The following is an 18,622-nucleotide window of genomic DNA, read 5'->3' as shown; positions in this document are numbered from 1 at the left end:
TCTCAACTAATTAGTCCCATCTCTCACTGCCTCAAAAGGGGAAGGGTGATATGTTGAGAGTTGATCATGAAAGATACATGAAGTATGTAGTGATGGAGCTAAACAGTCCCAACAAACTTGTAATGTTTACCAACTCTATCCTTGGGAATTATAGTTTCAATGTCTGTGCCACAAAAACCTGTTTTGGAGAATTCCATGTAGAAAAAATTAAAGAAACTGAAATAAACACACAGTTGGAAGCTCTCCCCTGCAATCCAATTGATGAACCACCTTGTAATATAGTAGATGATAGAACTACTTTCGTAGGAAGCAATTCAATTGATGTAACACTAGACTCTATATTTTGGACACTCTATTTTGATGGCTCTAACTCCCTTGAAGGTGCAGGTGTTGGGAGCGTTCTCATTGATCCACAAGGGAACCAACATCTGATGGCCAGCTGGTTGGAGTTCACATGCATCAACAACACGGGAGAATATGAAGGCTTGCTGCAGGGCCTAAAAAAGGCCAATGATATGAAGGTAAAAAATCTTAAAGTTTTTGGTGACTCATAGATAATTGTGGACCAGGTAAGGAAGAGGATACACTGCAATTCGCCACACCTGGTGAGGTACCAACATGAGGTATGGAACTTAATTGATAGTTTTGATGCTTTTAATATCACATACATACCTCGAGGACAAAACCAAGGTGGTGATCTAATGGCTGGTATGGTTGCAAAACTTTTTCCTGATTTTAGGTTAAAGAAGAATAAATGTTATGTTGAATTGATTTTCAGACCATCCATGCCTGATAACATCTCAAACTGGCAGGTGTTCAAATATGACGAGAAAATATTGATGTTCTTGCACTGTGAGAAGACATTCAATAATGCAGTCATCGATGAAAAATAACATGACAGGCTTATGAATGAGAGGGAAGGTGAGGAAAAAGATTAGTTCAATACAATTCCCAAGTCAGTTGTCAAGATGGAGCACTTGTATGACCTGTATGATAAATTCAAAAAAGAAACAGATTGCAAAATGCATAGCTCATCCACGAAGTACAAATCGGTCAACCTTGGAACCAAAGAAGACCCAAAAACTGTTAATTTGGGCTTGGGCTACTCTCCACAAGAAAAGGTTGCATTTGTCAAGCTATTTAAAGAATACAAGGACATATTTGCATGGACATATGGAGACCTAAAAACCTTTGATACCAGCGTTATGCAACATGTAATTCCTTTGGAAAAGGAGGCTAAGCCCTACCAACAGAAACTTCACAAGATGCATCCAAGCCTAGAACTGTTAGTGAAGAAATAATTGAACAAAATGTTGGATGCTAAAATCATTTCCCTAGTCACACACACCCACTGGGTAGCCAATCTCGTACTAGTGAGAAAGAAAAATGGAGACATCAAGCTGTGTATCAATTTCATAAACCTGAACAAAGCATCGCAAAAGGATAAATATCCTATCCCTTCTATCTAACACATTCTTCAATGTGTTTCTGGGTCTAAAATGTTGTCCCTATTAGATGGGTTTTCAGGATATAATCAGGTGTTGGTATCTAATGGGGATCAACTGAAGACAACCTTTGACACTAACTGGGGTAGCTACACATATCGTAAAATGCCTTTTGGACTTATTAATGTGGGTGCCACATTCCAGAGAGCTATGGACATAGCTTTCCGAGCGTTGATTAAAAGATCAGTAGTGGTTTACATGAATGACATCACTGTGTATTCATATCACAGAAGGGATCATATTTATCGCCTGAAACAGATTTTCAAAAGATACCGAACATATGGAATATTGTTGAATCCCAGGAAGAGCATCTTTGTAGTCACAGAGAGGAAAATACTGGGTCATATCCTCTCTAAAGAAGGGATTGTTATTGATACTGAAAGAATAGAGACCATCATGAAAATGCAACCCCCTACAAATAAAAGGGCAATGCAATCTTTCTTTGGGAAGATCAATTTTGTTCAGAAATTTGTCTCAGGATTCATAGAAATAGTGCATCATATGTAGTTAATGATGAAAAATGACGTTGTGTCCAAGTGGAACGATGAAGCCAAAAAATTGTTTCAACGAATTAAAGAGGCCATCGCAAAAGCTCCTGCATTGGTCAGCCCCAATTTCGGCAAGGAATTCTTCTTGTACACTTTTTCTTCTGATCTTTCATATGCTACAATTCTCACTCAAAAAAATGATGATGGCAATGAGGTCCCTATTTCTTATATGAGCTCTAATCTTTAGGGACTAGAACTGAACTACCCAGACATGGAGAAACAAGGCTTTGCGGTTTTTAAAGCCATAAAACACTTCCGCCCTTATTTAATAAAGGCCAAGACTAAAGTAATCGTCCCCCATCATGCTGTAAGAGCCCTCTTCGTGCAGAAAGAAATGGGTGAACAGAGAGGGAATTGGATCACTGCACTTTAAAAATTCGACCTCGAGATTAAGCCGGAAAAGATAGTTCGAGGCCAGGGATTGTGAAGGCTAGCAGTAGAAGCCTTGGCAGACAGAGAAGGGGCATTTGATGAACCAGAAGCGCAGAGCATGCAAAACAAACAAGTAGAATGGAGGGAGGAGCCCCTATGGATTAATGAAGCGCTGATATATGAATGCGAAGCATCAAAAGCCCTTTTGGATCTGGAGTCGTGGTATTACGACATCTACTTCTATCTTACATAGGGGTCATGTCCTGAACACATGGATGCATCACAATAGAGAGTGGTCAGATTGAAATCTAATTTGTATCATTTGGCCAATAACACATTATACAAAAAAAAATATGACAAAATCTAGCTGAGGTGTTTGGAAAAAGATGATGCCAACCATGTCTTGAAATAAATGCATGACGGCCCAGCAGGTGGTCACTATGGAGGAGAGACCACTGCTCACAAAATATTAAGAGCCGGATATTATTTTCCCACAGTGTTCAGAGACTCGCATGCCTATGCTCATAAATGAAAGGTGTGTTAAACCACCGCAGGATGAGAAAGAAAGCCACCTGTTCCCCTCAGGCCTGTTATGATTTATCGGCTGTTCCAGCAATGGGGCCTAGACGTCATAGGCGAGATCACTCCAAACTCTTCACAATATCATAAGTATATACTCACAATGACCGACTACTTCACCAAATGGACCAAAGCCATCCCGCTTCGGAAGGTAAATGAAGATGAGGTGATATCATTTATTAAGAAATTCATCATCAATAGGTATGGCATCCCTGATTCTCTCATATTTGATAATGCTTCTCACGTTTCATCACTGAAATTGACTAAATTTGCTATTGATATATCAATTCACATAAGGTATGCATTGAACTATTACCTCGAGGGAAATGTAGTTGCAGAGTCCTCAAACAAGAACCTCATATGCATAATCCATAAATCTGTTGCTGACAACCAGAGGAACTGGCATAATGCTCTAACAAATTCCCTTTGGGTCGATAGGGTCACCCCAAAAGTGGCCTTAGGAAACTCCCCATATGTCCTTGTCTATGGACAAGAAGCCATCTTGCCTCCAAATGTTACCCTTCCTTCTTTACAGCTCTCCCAAGCTTCAAGATGAACCCCTTCAGCCTTGCTTCAAGAAAGGATCAACCAACTGGTGAGGTTGGAGGAATTGAGAGATAAAGCCAGAAACAAATTTAGAAATCACCAATTGGTTGTGAAGAGATGGTTTAATCACCATCTGGCAGGTGATAAATATTACCAGGTTGGAGAGCTAGTCTCGAAATGGGACAAGTTGAATGAGCCAAAAGGTAAACACACAAAATTCCAACACTTATGGCTGGGCCCATTCCAAGTTGTGGAAAAAATTGGTCAAGAAACTTACAGGTTGAAAACTTTACTGGGAGAAACTAAAAAACTCCCTGTTAATGGCCAGCATCTGAAGAGATACTTCCAGTAGCCACCACATGGTGTTTACCTCCTGAATAGGTTAGATTTCATTTCATTTCTTTTAGCTTAGTTCCATTTCTGTCTTTACCATTCTTGATTTTCTGCAAAGTTTATTTTCCTTCTGTTTTGAATTTCAACCCTTTTCAGCCAACTGATTTTGGTCCTCCTGTCTTGTTTTCTCCTTTCTTAGATTTGCCCTCATTCACCACGTTCAGCCTTTCCCTTCCTCATTAACTTGCTTATGAGTTTTCTAATACTAAATCCATCGTTACCTTACAAATCAAACAAATTTTCAATCGGCCCATGAGAACTTGAAAATCAGCTGTGGAATTCAAACCAAAGCCACTCATTGGCATCTGTTGGGAACCGGGTAAGATCTGTTGATAACTTGGATATCTAGAGCATGTAGGGGCATCTTTATAAAACAAAAAATCTATAACTACAACTGGACTGGCATGGAGGAACACTGCATTTTAAATAAATCCCACTCAGACCTAGCCTATTCTTGCTTGCAAGGTTTGCAGTTATTCTCCATTGGTCCCATCCACCACACTAAATTCTCCAATACCTGTCATCTACAAGTAGATATCCTTTCATGGGTTAAACTCACTATCATATGCCATGTGGCAAATCCATTTTTGCTCTAGTCCTTATGCCTGAAACTGGAAAGACTTATTTAAAAGAAAATTAAATGCCGAGTCCTTGTGACAATCTAGAAGGACAGGTTGTTTGTGAAGCTGGTTAGAGTAAGGAATGCTACAGGGCTTAGAGTACTAGTTGACACAGCAAGCCCAACCTTGCTTAAGTGGTTTAAAAATATGGCATGATCCATGACTGCGCCCCATTTAATCATATGAAAATATAGCACTGAAAATTCTCATACAAAGTGTAGATAAACATATATACATCAAGTTTGATGAGCAATAAAGAGCTGAGGTACACACCTAAATAGGCATTGACAAACCAGTGATGGCCCCGAAAGGATTTTTGAAAGTAGGAAATAGGTAAAGGAAGGTCAATAAATTCCATAATATTACCATTGGAGAATGCCTGTCAAAACCATATGAATAAGTAGAAGCTATTTGTCTTTATCCCACCTGAAGCAATTAATGTTGAAGTGGAACCCATGCCTGTCCATCTGTAAAGTTTGCATTTCAAGTTATCTTAATGTCCTGATGTCCTATTGATCCAAGGTTTATTTGGAAACAGAGATAACTGGTTTGCCCATCGGTTCGCCATTTGTTGTGGCCACAACCAACACCCTATTAAAACCTACCTTCATAGCAATTTTTGAATGGGTCCCCTAAAAATTTGATCTTTCACCTCTCTGAATGATCTATTTTGTCCCAAAGACTGCAACTCATGCCCAAGTCAAATCTTCAATGCCTAATGGTTAAGCCCCCCTCTTTGAATATCTGCCACATGATTCATCTCTAGCCCTTCCTAATATTCCATTCATTTCCTCCATCAAGACCTTTCCAACCCTCAAAAAACTTCTATCGCACCTTATTCCCATTATAACCCTTTGTAGTTGAAACAATTCACAAATATGCATAAATCATCCCTTTTTGGGCCTATCGCAATCAACACTGCGCACTGCTCTCTTCCATACCTGATGGCATTATCAACCCAAATTTATATATTTTGGGTTCGAAGCCATATCGCACGTCGTTGTCAGTGGGTTTGGGGCTTATATAAAAGGCGCGCCACTATACTCCGGACCCAATGGTATTATGAATCATATTTCATATATATCGGGTCTGGAGCTATATCGCATATCGCTATCAGCCAGGTCCAATGATTTTATATATAGTGCGCCACTGTTTACCAGACTCGATGGCTTTATTAACCGTAATATATATATTATCGAGTTCGGAAGACCTATCGCATATCGCAATCGGCAGGGTCTGGGGCCTATATGTAAGCAACATCGCTAACACCCGGACCCGCCGATGATTATAGATTCAAGCATATAATATTTCAAGTCCGGCCTAATGGCAGACGCAGGTTTTCCCGTATATTCTTGTGTTTTTCGAAAAACATTGAAGTCATGGTTTTTCAAAGGGAAGGCTTACATTGCAGACCTGCCAAGACTATTAAGGGCAGTATATATATATTTCGGGTCCGCCTAGCCCCATCACTTATCATAATTGGTGCAGCCTGAGGGTTATGCAATTAGTGAGGGGGTGATGACCGAACTTGGAGATAATAATAGGCTCCGGTATATAATTTTTGAAATCCGGCTGTACGGCCCGGCTACGGGTTTTCACGTATATTCCTGTGTATTTGATAAAACACTATCGTCGCGATTTTTAATGGAAAAACCAATATGGCGGACTTGATAGGGTATAGGTTCCCATCTATAATATTTCAAGTCCCGCTGTACGACTTGGCCATGGGGTTTTCTGTGTCTTCCTGTGTTAAGTCCATCTACCGTTGATCTAGCCTTCGTGGATCCAACGGTCAACAAAGATTTCGGGTCAACAAGTAGCTCGAGGAATACCCCCCCTGAAAAGCGGTATCCTCTTTCCTCCTAGCTGCTACGTGTCACTTGAAGAGTGGAATCGAGGGCCTTCCTCTCAATACTGGTTATGACTTAGACCCCTTCCGAAATACCATCCGATTCGGTGTTATGCAATGATTTTCAATGTAAATCAGATTTTCGCTTGCGGGACTTAATCAATGGATGGGTTAAAAACCAAGGGGCAACTCTTTCACGATTATTCCTTTTGATGTCATAAGCGCTTCATGAAGGCAAGATTTGTGTCTTTTAAGCATTTTATCATAATTGCATAAGTATGACTAATGTTGGTTATCTCTGCAGGCAAGGACCTAGAGGAGGCAGGCGAGGAGTAAAAAGAAAAGCACATGAGTAGATCCAAAGAGTCCATATATGTTGATATGCCATTTAAAGAGGCAGCCTTAGGTGTTTCGGTCGAGTTCCACGCTTTTCCTGTATATTCCAAAAGTGAAATTGCCCCAAGTTTCATCATGAAGAGATGACACAAAATCATCCTGTTCTAATCAACATCTATTCATTTCCCCAGGAAATGAAGCACTCCAGTGATAGGACATGCCTTCTACATGTCAGCAGTGACACTGATTGTTCTACACCTGTGTATTCTGGCCTTTATATTGAAAATAATAGGGGAAAGGTGAAAGGTTAAGGGAAGACAGAGAGTCATTTCCAGAGGGATCAATATTACCACTGGATAGGAGATGAGGGCTTTTTGTTTGGAGAAAACAACTTTGATTTATTATGAATAAAGGAGACTGTTTATTTCAATGAGGATCCTTTTGTTTCAGATTTAAGATCCTTTTATTTTATGTGTTTTGAGACAGGGTGTTGTTGCTAGCATAAATACAAATGTGTTTTGTTTTTGTGCATATTGATAACGATACAACTTATAATTAGCCTTGGGTGTTTGAATGTAATTTCTTCATCATATTTAATTCATAAGCAATCCCTGATTTGAAACTATGTTAGACATTAGTTGCAAGATTTACTTCTATAAAAAGGAATGTGTATTCGTGTATGAATGATTGGATTGCAATTAAGAATTGATGCAGCCTTGTTCTTATGTGAACTAGTAATTGATTCATTTAGACTTGGAATTCATATATGATATTTAACCTATCTTTTTTCATGCTCCTACAAGATAGATTAGGATAGTTGGGACATAGACTAGAGTATTTAGAAGAAGTATAGATAGGATTCAATACATAGAGGTTAGCTATTTTATTTTGTTGATTTAATTGAAGTCTTCTTCCTAGAAGCAATCTTTCAACGCATTTAACAGTTTACGGGGTCCCTTAAAACCCATTGGAACTAGCCATTCCAAACGAAAGTAGGCCTAATTGGGGTCTGTGATCAGGTTAGTTCCCCTTGTTGGTATAGCGAAAATTCACCATGTCAACACCATGATACATACAGAGAGGCATATTCAGAAGATGAGGATTTGAAGGAGGCATATCAACAGTTGCAGATTCAGAGTCATTTGGATGATGGCAACAAAATCATTGAATACCATCTCCAGGATGGGGTTACTCTACAGGATGGAAAAGCTATGTGTTCCTAAAGGTGAGCTTTTGCAACTGATTAGAGAATCTCACACCTCCAAGGTTGCGGGGAATTTTGGTATAGGGAAGAATGTGGCTAACCCTCTGAGGTATGTGTATTGGCCCAAGATGCAAAATAAGGTAGCAACAGGAAACAAGTTCCGTATCATCCCCTACCTGTACCTACTCATCCTTGGGAAATAATTTCCATGGACTTTGTGGGAGATTTATCGACAACCGGGAAGGGACATGACTACATGTTCATGGTAGTTGATAGGTTCAACAAGATATGTGTTCTGATGCCCTGCAATAAGCCCATCAATGGATAAGAGGTGATAAACATGTTCTTTGGACAGTTCTGGGTGCACTTTGGGATACCAAGGAGCATCATTTTAGACAAGGATACAAGATTTCATAGTGCATTATGGACTACATTATGGGAGAAGATGGACACAAAGTTGAAGAGATCTACATCATTTCATCCACGGATAGATGGGTAGACAAATGTAATCAATAGTACCTTGGTGTAGCTTCTGAGGGCTTACAACCAAAAGAATCTAAAGACCTGGGATGGAAATCTTGTATATATACAACATTCTTGTAATAGAGAAGTCCACACTTCTACAGGAAAGTCCCCATTTGAAACTTGTTTTTTATATTTTCCACCTTCACCTTTGGATATTTCATATGGGTAGCAAGGAGGAATGAAGGAAGACCTTACAGGAGATGCTTTGAGGGCTAAAAAAATATAGAGAAGATTAGGAAGATCCATCTACAGGTACAGGAAGTACTCAAGAAGCCATAGGTGAAGTATATGGCCAGGCATAATCAATACATAATAGAGAAATCATTTAAGGTGGGAGATAGAATATGGCTACAGTTGAGTAAGGAGAGGTTGCAGGGGCCTGGTAAGAAACTCAAGGCTCTAAGGTATGTTCCCTTTTAGATACTGGAAAAGGTGGGTGATAATACCTATTGACTCAGTTTACCACCATATATGCACATTTACTCAGTTGTAAATGTAGAGAATTTGAAACTCTATGAGCGTTCCATGCTAGATCAGGAAGAGGAATAAGTCCTACCATTTGTGGAGGATTTGGCACCAGATGCTCAGAAAGAGTTGAAAGAAGATACAGTTTTTCATAAGAGGTCCAGAACTACAAGCCAAGGGAAACAAGACCTTTGGCATGTTGCCTTGAAGGGACAACTTCAAAAAAAACTAAATCGTACACCGAAGAGAAGGAGGAGGAAACACTTCCTCACCTCATTTAGTAAAAGATTTTTGGGGACCAAAAGCATACCAAAGTAGGGAGGTGTGATCCAAATTGGATCATTATATTTTTTGTCATCCATCTTGATGCATTTGGAGTGGAAAAAGTGGAGGAATCATCTCACAGGACTGTTTTTATTGGCAGGACCCAATTTGGAAAAACAGGGTTCGAAATCCTCCAGGAGCGTTTTGAGGCATCAAACAATTTTTTTTGGGGGTAAAATTTTTCTTCTTAATTTGCACCTTTTGACGATATTCTACGTATAGAGATATTTCCAACGATGCAAGAATCACATCAATCAGTGTCCGTATGCAAAAGTTATGCCACTCAGAATTTGACCTTCCTATTTTCACACCTATAGTTCAGGAGGATGCCATGTTAGCCCCCATTATTCATGGAAAAGGGGCTAGACATGTGTTTGTGATGAAAAATAATCTAGAAGAGTATATTTTGTAACTATATTTAAGAGTTAATGTAGTTAAAATTAACCATTGGCAGGCTATCAAGATGTGTTATAACCAGGCCACTATGAGGAAGAGGCATTCCATTTTCTTTCGAGAGCATTTTGTTCCATAGTTGAGAAAAGATAACTAGGAGAGATAGGGGATAGAGAAAAAAGAGTATTTGGGCACTGTAGTGGCCCAAGGGCGACATACATTACTTCTTTGTATCTATAGCCATATTTCCAGAGAGAGAAAGAGAGTGAAGCGACCTCACCTTCCAGCTGGGTTTTCTCCGAAAAGGGTTTCCAAGACAACATATCTTGTGTATTATGTGTGTGCGACATTATTATATCGTTCTCTACTTTTATTCTTGATTTACTTTTACATGCATGCACTAATCACAGTTAATTTTACAGATATAGAAATTAAATAAAATTGTAATACTATAGAATCTCAAATTGTTTTTAATATAATATTATCATATTTGCTATGAAAAACTATCCAGTGGAATATCCACAGAATTTTACTGATCGCCTGGAGTAGGAAGACAAGTGTTTTGACCACTTGGGAGTAGATGTTGAATATCGAGATGGAAACTGAGGTGATGAAGCATTTTTAGGAGGACATTGTCTATGACATGTGGATGTTCATACAAAAAAGAGGACACAAGGAGACAAGAATCAAAGAACTATGGGTAAAAATGGAGGATACATCAACATAAATAGAATGCAACAACAGAAGGATCCTAAAACATTGGAGGTGACCATCGGATTTGCACAAGAATATAAGAAACAACAACAAGGGATGGATGAGTGGTTGCAAAGTAATGTTTGGGACACAGGAAAGATGAATACAACAAAAAGCTAGCAAGACAAGCAAAGTGGGAAACTGCAAGATTTTGTTTGGGATCTTGGAGAATTTGACCATTTGAACATGTTTGACGAGGAGGTCAAACTTTTCAACCCATGGAGTTGAATTTAAGAGTATCGACGCCAGTTAGGTAATTTTATTTAAGGCCCCAAAATATGACAAGTAAATATTAGATAAAAATCTTATTTTAGCATTTTATTTAGAAGATTTTGGAATAGGGCCAAATTCCCTAATTCTGGATGAATCTAGACTGTCAATTTGCTAGGATATTTTGAGGTAGGATTTTGTAAATATTAAGAAATGTGAAACTAAGGTAGAAAATAGTTTTGGACATTTTTCTGGTTAGTTTTGGTCTATTAGGATATTTTCTCAGTTATTATGAGAATATATGTAAGTGTGTATTATGAGGAGAGGAAAGTAGAGAGATCGAAAAAAAGTAAGAGGTCCAATAATGAATGAAGAGCTCGTAAAGAAAGCCACTAAATGTCCTCTATATATATTACCTTTTGAGTTGATAAAATTTAGATTATTTTATTTATTTTATTTCCCTATCCAAATGTATGTCAAAATACCTATCTGTAAGAGCTTCTATCTTTATTGTTAAAAAAATAATGGTTTAGCTTGCACTTGGCTCGGCTCCCGCTCTGCAACCTGCGAGATCTGTTATTCACACGTTCTGAACCTGTGAGCGCGCCCACTCTCTGCGAGACCTGATCCCTACGGATGTGTCCGCTGGGGGCTTTACTTCAAGCTAGCGGCGGGGTTGGCTGGATCTGCTGCCCTTCATGGAGGAGTTGACTCCCCCTCAGGGGTCTTCCTCCCCTCCCCTGCCTTTTGCCGCTGAGGCCTTCAAAACCCTGCTGGCCTCTCTGCCAAAGAAGAAATCCGTGGAAGCTGCGAAGTTTGTGAAAAGACTTGAAGATATCCCTGAGATCGCCCTTCCACCTGAAGGTCCGATTCAAGTAGCTTTGTCCCTGGCAGATCGTGCCCTAGTCAGTCAGTTCACAGGACTATGGCCTTCCCTAAAATCAACTGAGAACTGGGTCGCTAGGAACTGGGCTCCACTGATAAAAAACAAGGTAACCTCTTACTTCCTCGGAAGAGGATATTTCTTATTTGAATTTTCTTCAAAAGAGGACAAAGATCTCATATTCAGGAATGGCCCCTACTTCATGGACCCCCAAGGTCTGTATCTAAATAAATGGATGCCAGACTTTGATTCAGTGGTTGATGTGCCTACAATGGTCCCGGTATGGGTAAGACTCCCCAATCTCCCCGTCCACTGCTAGAACTGGGACTCTCTGAAGCATATAGGAAACTCTCTTGGGAAATTCATTGACAAGGCCAACAGCAAAGATCAGTATGACTGTGCCAGAATTTGTGTGGAGGTAGATCTGGAGGTCGGACTACCAGAAGCCGTCAAAATAGTGGTAGGACCATGGACTCATGTACAGAAACTGGACTACGAACAGTTGCCGTTCAAATGCAGGAAGTGCCATGTCTACGGACACTTTGCCAGAGACTGCCCGTCCAAAGGGGTGGAAGAAAAAGGGAAGGAAGAAGGGTGGAATCAAGCAAAGCGTCCCAAAACTTCACACAGGAAGAATGCAAATGCAAATACAAAAGCTCCCCAAGTGGGCCCTGTTCAGAAACCATCCATGGAAAGTCAAGGAAACAAATTTGAGATCCTTGGATCTGAAATTGTGATCACGCAGGAGACAGAAACCCCTAAGGAGACCCCTCCATCCAAAGCCTCCCCCTCCAAAAGCGTACCAGAGAGATCCAAAGAGAGGATATCAGAGGAAGAAGAGGAAACCCAAGAGTCCGAGGAATCGGAGGAAGAAGGGGAAATAGGTGAATCCCAGTCTTCCCCTAGAAGATCTACAAGAGGACGCATGTCAGCAAAGGAAAAAATAGAACAAGAAACTTACAAGGACAAGCTTCAGGGTAGCCAGCCAACGCTAGAGAAACTCCTAGCAAAAACCCTGAAGATGAAGAGGATCCAAACCCAGAGCTCCAAGGGAGCTCACCATAGCAAAAGTAAATGATGAAATTAATCTCCTGGAATTGTAGGGGAATGGGCACCAAAGCCAAGGAAGAAGCAATGAATAGCTTAATAAGACTGGAAGCCCCAGATATCCTTCTCATCCAGGAGACTAAATTGGAGGATTCAGCCTTCCTCCAGGCAAGCAAAAAATTTTGGAAGAAAGAAGGAGTGCATGCATCCTCTGCCCGTGGAGCTTCGGGAGGACTTGGGTCGCTCTGGAATCCTAATAAGTTCTCATTAATCTCTGAGTCCCTGAATACTCATTGGATTTTTTTTAAAATGCAACATTTAGAATTTAAGGAAATTATTTGCCTGTTCAATGTATATGCTCCTAACAATGCAGGTGAGAAAAAATTATGCTGGGATTCTATCAAAAATTTGGCAGATCTAGAAAACCTGGAGAACATAGTCATAGCCGGAGACCTCAATCTCACCCTTGTCTTGTTAGAAAAAAGAGGAGGTAGCATTGTTAGGGATCTGGTAAGAGAACTAGTGGAAGACCTCATGCAAGATTGGGATCTGATAGACATTAAGCTGACTACGGGCAACTTCACGTGGTCAAATAAGAGAGTTGGTCCGGGATACATAGCGGCAAGACTTGACAGATTTTTGGTCCAAAGCTCCTTCCTTCTCCTTGGGTTAGAAGCTAGAATGTGAATTCTTCAAAGCAGCGTTTCAGATCACAAGCCCATCAGCCTTGAGCTGCTGACCCCCAAGGATCTGGGGCCTATACCTTTCAGATTCATCTCTCTTTGGATTAAAGAGGCAGACTTTATGGAAAAGGTCAGAGACTGCTGGAAAGAGCTAGTCAAGGGATCCGCCTTTTTTGTGTGGGAGGAAAAACTCAGAAGAGTTAAAGGCATGTTGAAAAATTGGGCTAAGACCCTGCCCAATCCTGCTGAGGAAAGGAAAAAAATTCAAAGTGCTTTAGAAAGTCAGCATCTCCATCTTGAAATAGCTAATATCACTAAAGATGAGTTGGAAAAAGAGGCCAAACTCCAACAAAGTTTCCACAAGGCCTGTCTGGCAGAAGAAGAATATTGGAGGCTCAAGTCTAGGAGCCTTTGGCTCAAATCTAGAGATAGAAACTCCTCTTTTTTCCATAAACAATCCCAAGCCAGGAAAGGTTGTGACTCCATCACTGAAACAAAAGAAGACAATGGTGTACCAAAGGACTTTAACAGCATAAAAAAGGCAACCTCAAAGAATTTTGAGCAGCTCTATAGAAAAGATCCAGGTGCTGATCTAAACGCTACTCTGTTGGAGGCTGTCCCCAGTCTTATCACCTCCAAAATGAACCAGGCACTTGAAGGAAAAATCACACAAAAGGAAGTCAAGGAGGCTCTCTTCACAATGGATCCCAATAAAGCTCTGAGACCGGATGGTTTTACGCCTAGATTTCTCCAGACCTGTTGGCAGATTGTCGAGAAGGAGTTCTTCAAAATGATCCAGAAATCCCAAGACTGTTGGAAGATTGGAGGCCTCACAAATTTAGCCTTCGTTGCCCTCATTCCCAAATAGAAAGGAGCAAACTCTTTCAGCAAATTTCGCCCAATTTCCTTATGCAATATTGGGAACAAAGTGATAACCAAAGTGATAGCTAACAGGTTGAAAAGAATTCTTCCCAAAATAATCCCGGATAAACAAGGTGGATTCATTCATGGCAGGCAACTGGTGGACAATTTTGTTCTAGTCCAAGAGGTGTTTCGTTCCAGCCTACACCGAAAGGAAAAAGGTATGGTTATTAAATTATATCTAGCAAATTCTTTTGACCGTGTTAGAAATAGTTTTTTGTTTGAGGTGTTGCAAAAACTGGGGTTCGGTCAAAATTTCATCAAGTGGATTAGAGCCTGTATTTCGGAGCCTTGGATTGCTCCCTTGGTGAACGGAAGGGCTACTGAGTTCTTCAAAGCCACTAGAGGGCTGAGGCAGGGGTGCCCCCTTTCACCCCTCCTATTCGTTCTACAGGCCTCTGTTCTCAGTTTTTACTTACAAAGAAAGCAGCAAGATCAAGACATCGTTGGCCTGTGCATTGCTAGAGGGGTTAAAAGCATCAATCACGCCCTCTTCGCGGATGATACTCTACTGTTGGGGGCTGCATCTCCTCATTCAGCAATCAAATTCAAAGAAGTTTTGGACGATTACTGTAAGGTCTTGAGCAGTGTTCTGAACAATGGCAAATGCCATATCTACTATTGGAATATTACTGCTTCAACTGCAAGCTACATTGCTAGATGGCTCAGCTTTGCAGTCTCAACTTCTTGGTCCTCATCTAAATATCTGGGACTACCCATCTTCCACAAGAGGGCCCTGAGCAAATATTGGTATCCTCAATTAGACAAATTTAAAGCAAAAATGCAGACGTGGGGATCCTCTTGGCTCAACATAGCTAGAAAACTAGTGCTCATTAAAGCAGTGCTGAGCAGCCTTCCGTTATTCAAATTCTCTGTTATACTAGCACCTGTGGGAATCATCAAAAAGATGGAGGAACTAATCAGAACGTTTTTCTGGAAAGGAGGCAAGCAAAATGAGAAGAGAATTTCCCTAGTTAATTGGGAAATAGTCACCAGACCAACTCAGGAGGGAGGACTGAACTTCAAAGATCTCAGTGTCCAAAACTTAGCCATGGGAGCCAAATTGATTTGGAAAATCATAGCTCCAAATCCTGGTTGGGTGCAAGTTGCTTTGTGGAGGAAGTACTTCAGAGGACCGAGACTTAGATGCCTGGATCAGCCCAAGAACCATTTCAATACTCCTTTCAACAGGTTCATCAGCAGAACTGGTTCGTTGATAAGGAATCATTCCTTCTGGATTCCAGGCAATGGAAAATGCATCCACCTCTGGCATGACAGTATCTTAAATAGACCCCCGCTGGCAGAATCGATAGGCATGCCTGAGTTGCAGCGCTGGATGTCAGAGGCCAACATCAATACTCTGTGGGATCTCTCAATCTGGAAGGGCGATGTGTGGTCGGGTTGGAAACAGCTCCCAGTTCCACCTGACTTACGTTCTGATCTGGAATCATTCACCATGCAGTTACATGGGCTGGCTCCAATTCATGTAAACAGGCAGGACGTGAGAGGCTGGGGAGCAAATCGAGCAGGTTACTCGGTAGCCCAGGGCTATGCTAAATGTCTCGAGCGGCCTCACGTGCCTCCCAATCCTGCCCCTTGGGTTGGCATCTGGAAAATACCTTCAATTCCCAAAGTAGATCACTTCTGCTGGATTCTCTGCCACCAGAAAATTCTAACTGAAGACAGGCTTCAGAAAAGGGGCATCTTTGGGCCGTCTAGATGCTCTCTTTGTAAGGAAAACGTAGAATCCACCTTCCATCTCATGATCGAATGCAAGTTCGCTGCTTCCATATGGCAGGAGTTACTTGTTCCCTGGAAGCATAAATTCACCTTCCCCTCCTCAGTCTTGGATCTGTTTGCGGGCTGGATGGCCAGATATCTAGGCCCATCTCCAAAAAATAAAACAATCAGGTCAGCGTGGAGTGCTCTGCCTAAATTCATTAGCTGGCAAGTCTAGCTGGAAAGGAACAGAAGGATTTTCCGTAATAAGGAACAGGATTTCAAATTAGTTGCCAACACAGTAAAAAGCCAGCTTGTTGAGTGGCTGGAAGACAAAGGAGATGATTCAAATCTAACCCAGCAGGACATAGATTTGGGAACTGCCCTCAATTTCAAATTTCCAAAATCGAACAGCTCTTCGCCACCTTGCAAAGAATGGCAAGTCAGGAAAAATGAAGCAGATTTCCAAACCTGGCTGTCCACACAAACTCTTCCCTCTCTCTTCTTTGATGGGGCAGCCAAAGGGAATCCAGGTACTGCTGGAGCTGGAGGACTCATCATAAATCCAGATGAAATAGTTGTGCACAGATTCGCTTGGGGATTAGGCCATTCCTCAAGCATACAAGCTGAAGCGATGGCCCTTTTCCAAGGAATCAAATTCCTCAAAGAGCTGGGCTACAAGGAGGCAAATGTCTTTGGAGATTCCCAGGTGATCATCCAAGCAGTGGTGACCAACTCTAAACCAGCGGATCTGCAGCTTGCCAGGATAATTACAAGGATCAAAGGCATGGCAAAGTCCCTGAATCTGAAATACTTTCATGTTTTGAGAACCAATAACAAAGAAGCAGACATCGAGGCAAACAAGGCAGCCCAATTAGTTGCCGGCTCTTTCCTCAGAGATAACAAAACCCTTTGGGATCCAATCCCCTAAACAGACATGTTCTATTACATCCTTTTGCAACAGTTTGTTTGTATTTTTCGGCTCAGAAAATCAGCAGCAAGAGTACACTATATTAAATGTAAAAAGAGGAGCCTGACAAGTGTAGGCGATATATTCCTCTGGCTAAAAAGACATGCAGAAATCTGCCTCTTCCTTTGTAACCAAATTTGTGGCTCTTAGTCACTCAGTTAATGAAATCCCATAACCGTTTTTGTAAGAAAAAAAAAATAATGGTTTAGAGGTGATAGTAAAGTTGGTTCAATAGTACATTGATGTTTGGCCAAGTAGAGGCTCACGAAAGTGCCAGTGAATTTATGCCCCACGAGTGAAATAGGAAGAGTGTGTTCTAACTCTAGTGTGTTTGATTCATCTACTTAAAATGTGCTTTATTTTCGTTGTTTGCATATTTTTTATGCTTTATTGAGCAGATTTATTGTCCTTACATTATATCATTCACTTTCTATCATTGACTTCACCCATTCTATTTTAGGAGAGACTTCTCAAAACACACGTGTAGCCTTGTAGTGAGGAAGGAACACTAAGAAGGTAGCACAAAGGTATAATCATATTTTGCACTAGGGAGAGTGATCCAATGAATAATTTGATGCAACAGAGGGCCATTATGGAGGTGATCATCATAGGATTTTAAAGAAGTAAAGTATCTAAGTAAAGAAATAAGAACGTTGTGGAAACATTAATAACAAGGGTAGACAAAATCGGGCCTTTGGACAAAGTTAGCTGTGCAAGGAATTAGATTGGGTGCAAACGGAAATCAAGAATAAACATAAAGAAACAAACAAAGGAGAGATGACCTCGCCATAAGTCCTGACCCCTCACTTTCGGCCGGATAAATCGCTCTTGCGAACAAGACTGATCTCCCTAGTATCAACAAATATCTAGCAACAAGCAGGACAAGCAAATCTACCTTTCTCTAAATATATTGCGATTTATTAATAAAAAACTAAGAGGTGTTTTAGACCCTACCTTAAGTCCAATGCTAGTTTGTGGCAGCCATGCTTCCACCATCCGAACGAGTTTCCTTTTGAGAACCTACAATTACAAACAAGCACATATCAAATAACACTTGCATAGCTAATATAATAAATCATATTCATCATGGTGATCAAGGAATCCATGAAATAAACCATAAAACACAGCTTATTGAGAAAAATAAACTTGATTGTATTAACTTTGAAAATAGAAGAAATTTACAACCTTTGGTGCCTTGATGTTGTACAAGCTCCTCCCAGGGTCCAAACAGGAATCTTCTCTACTTTGACAAGCCTCACACTCTTCCCAATGAGATCAAAAAGGTATGTAATATCTCCTCTCAAGCTCAATTAGGAAGACTAAATTCCAACATCATTTCACCTCAAAAATATTCAGCTTTCAACCTCCCAAGTAACCAGCCCAATGCTTCATTTTATAGTGCAAAGGAAGGATGTTACAGGTCCACCTATGAAGGGATAGAGTCCTCCTTCAAAGGGATAAGCTCCTCACATCAAGGGGTTAGCTCCTTAAGGTATGGGATGCATGAACCTTAAATGAGCGAACTTTCCACCTCAAGATTCCTTCTAGAAGCTTCCAGAAATGACTTAAAGTGATTTTTTAAGAATATACTTGCGCCTTTTTTACTTTTACAGGGATCCACACCCATTACACAGAGACAGAGCAATCAGGTACATAGGGGACATGACCAGTAGGTGCGGGACCGCAAGTAATGCTAAGAGAAAGTGAGGAACCAGAGTTTTAGAGACTTTTAAGGGGTTTCTCTTATTTTTCAAGGCTTGACATGAAGAACTGAGGT

At 40.7% G+C, this 18,622-nt stretch overlaps 1 protein-coding gene across 1 annotated transcript; it reads left to right on the top strand.

The window, feature by feature from the left end:
* The first annotated feature begins 13,356 nt into the window (after positions 1-13,356).
* LOC149234446 (uncharacterized) lies at positions 13,357-14,103 on the top strand. Its single transcript, XM_089368272.1, has one exon. The coding sequence runs from the start codon at positions 13,357-13,359 to the stop codon at positions 14,101-14,103; it is 747 nt and encodes a 248-aa protein (XP_089224398.1).
* Positions 14,104-18,622: the final 4,519 nt, after the last annotated feature.

Source organism: Pinus tabuliformis, chromosome 8 (genome assembly GCF_031772625.1).
Source record: "Pinus tabuliformis cultivar Carrire ecotype Pingquan chromosome 8, CPIR1, whole genome shotgun sequence".
Classification (NCBI taxonomy): domain Eukaryota; kingdom Viridiplantae; phylum Streptophyta; class Pinopsida; order Pinales; family Pinaceae; genus Pinus; species Pinus tabuliformis.
Note: the sequence above shows the minus strand (reverse complement) of the source record. Positions and strands in the feature narration are given on the sequence as shown.

Excerpts from the sequence above, each read along its gene's own strand:
- LOC149234446 (XM_089368272.1), top strand. The coding sequence starts at position 13,357 with ATGGAAAAGGTCAGAGACTGCTGGAAAGAGCTAGTCAAGGGATCCGCC.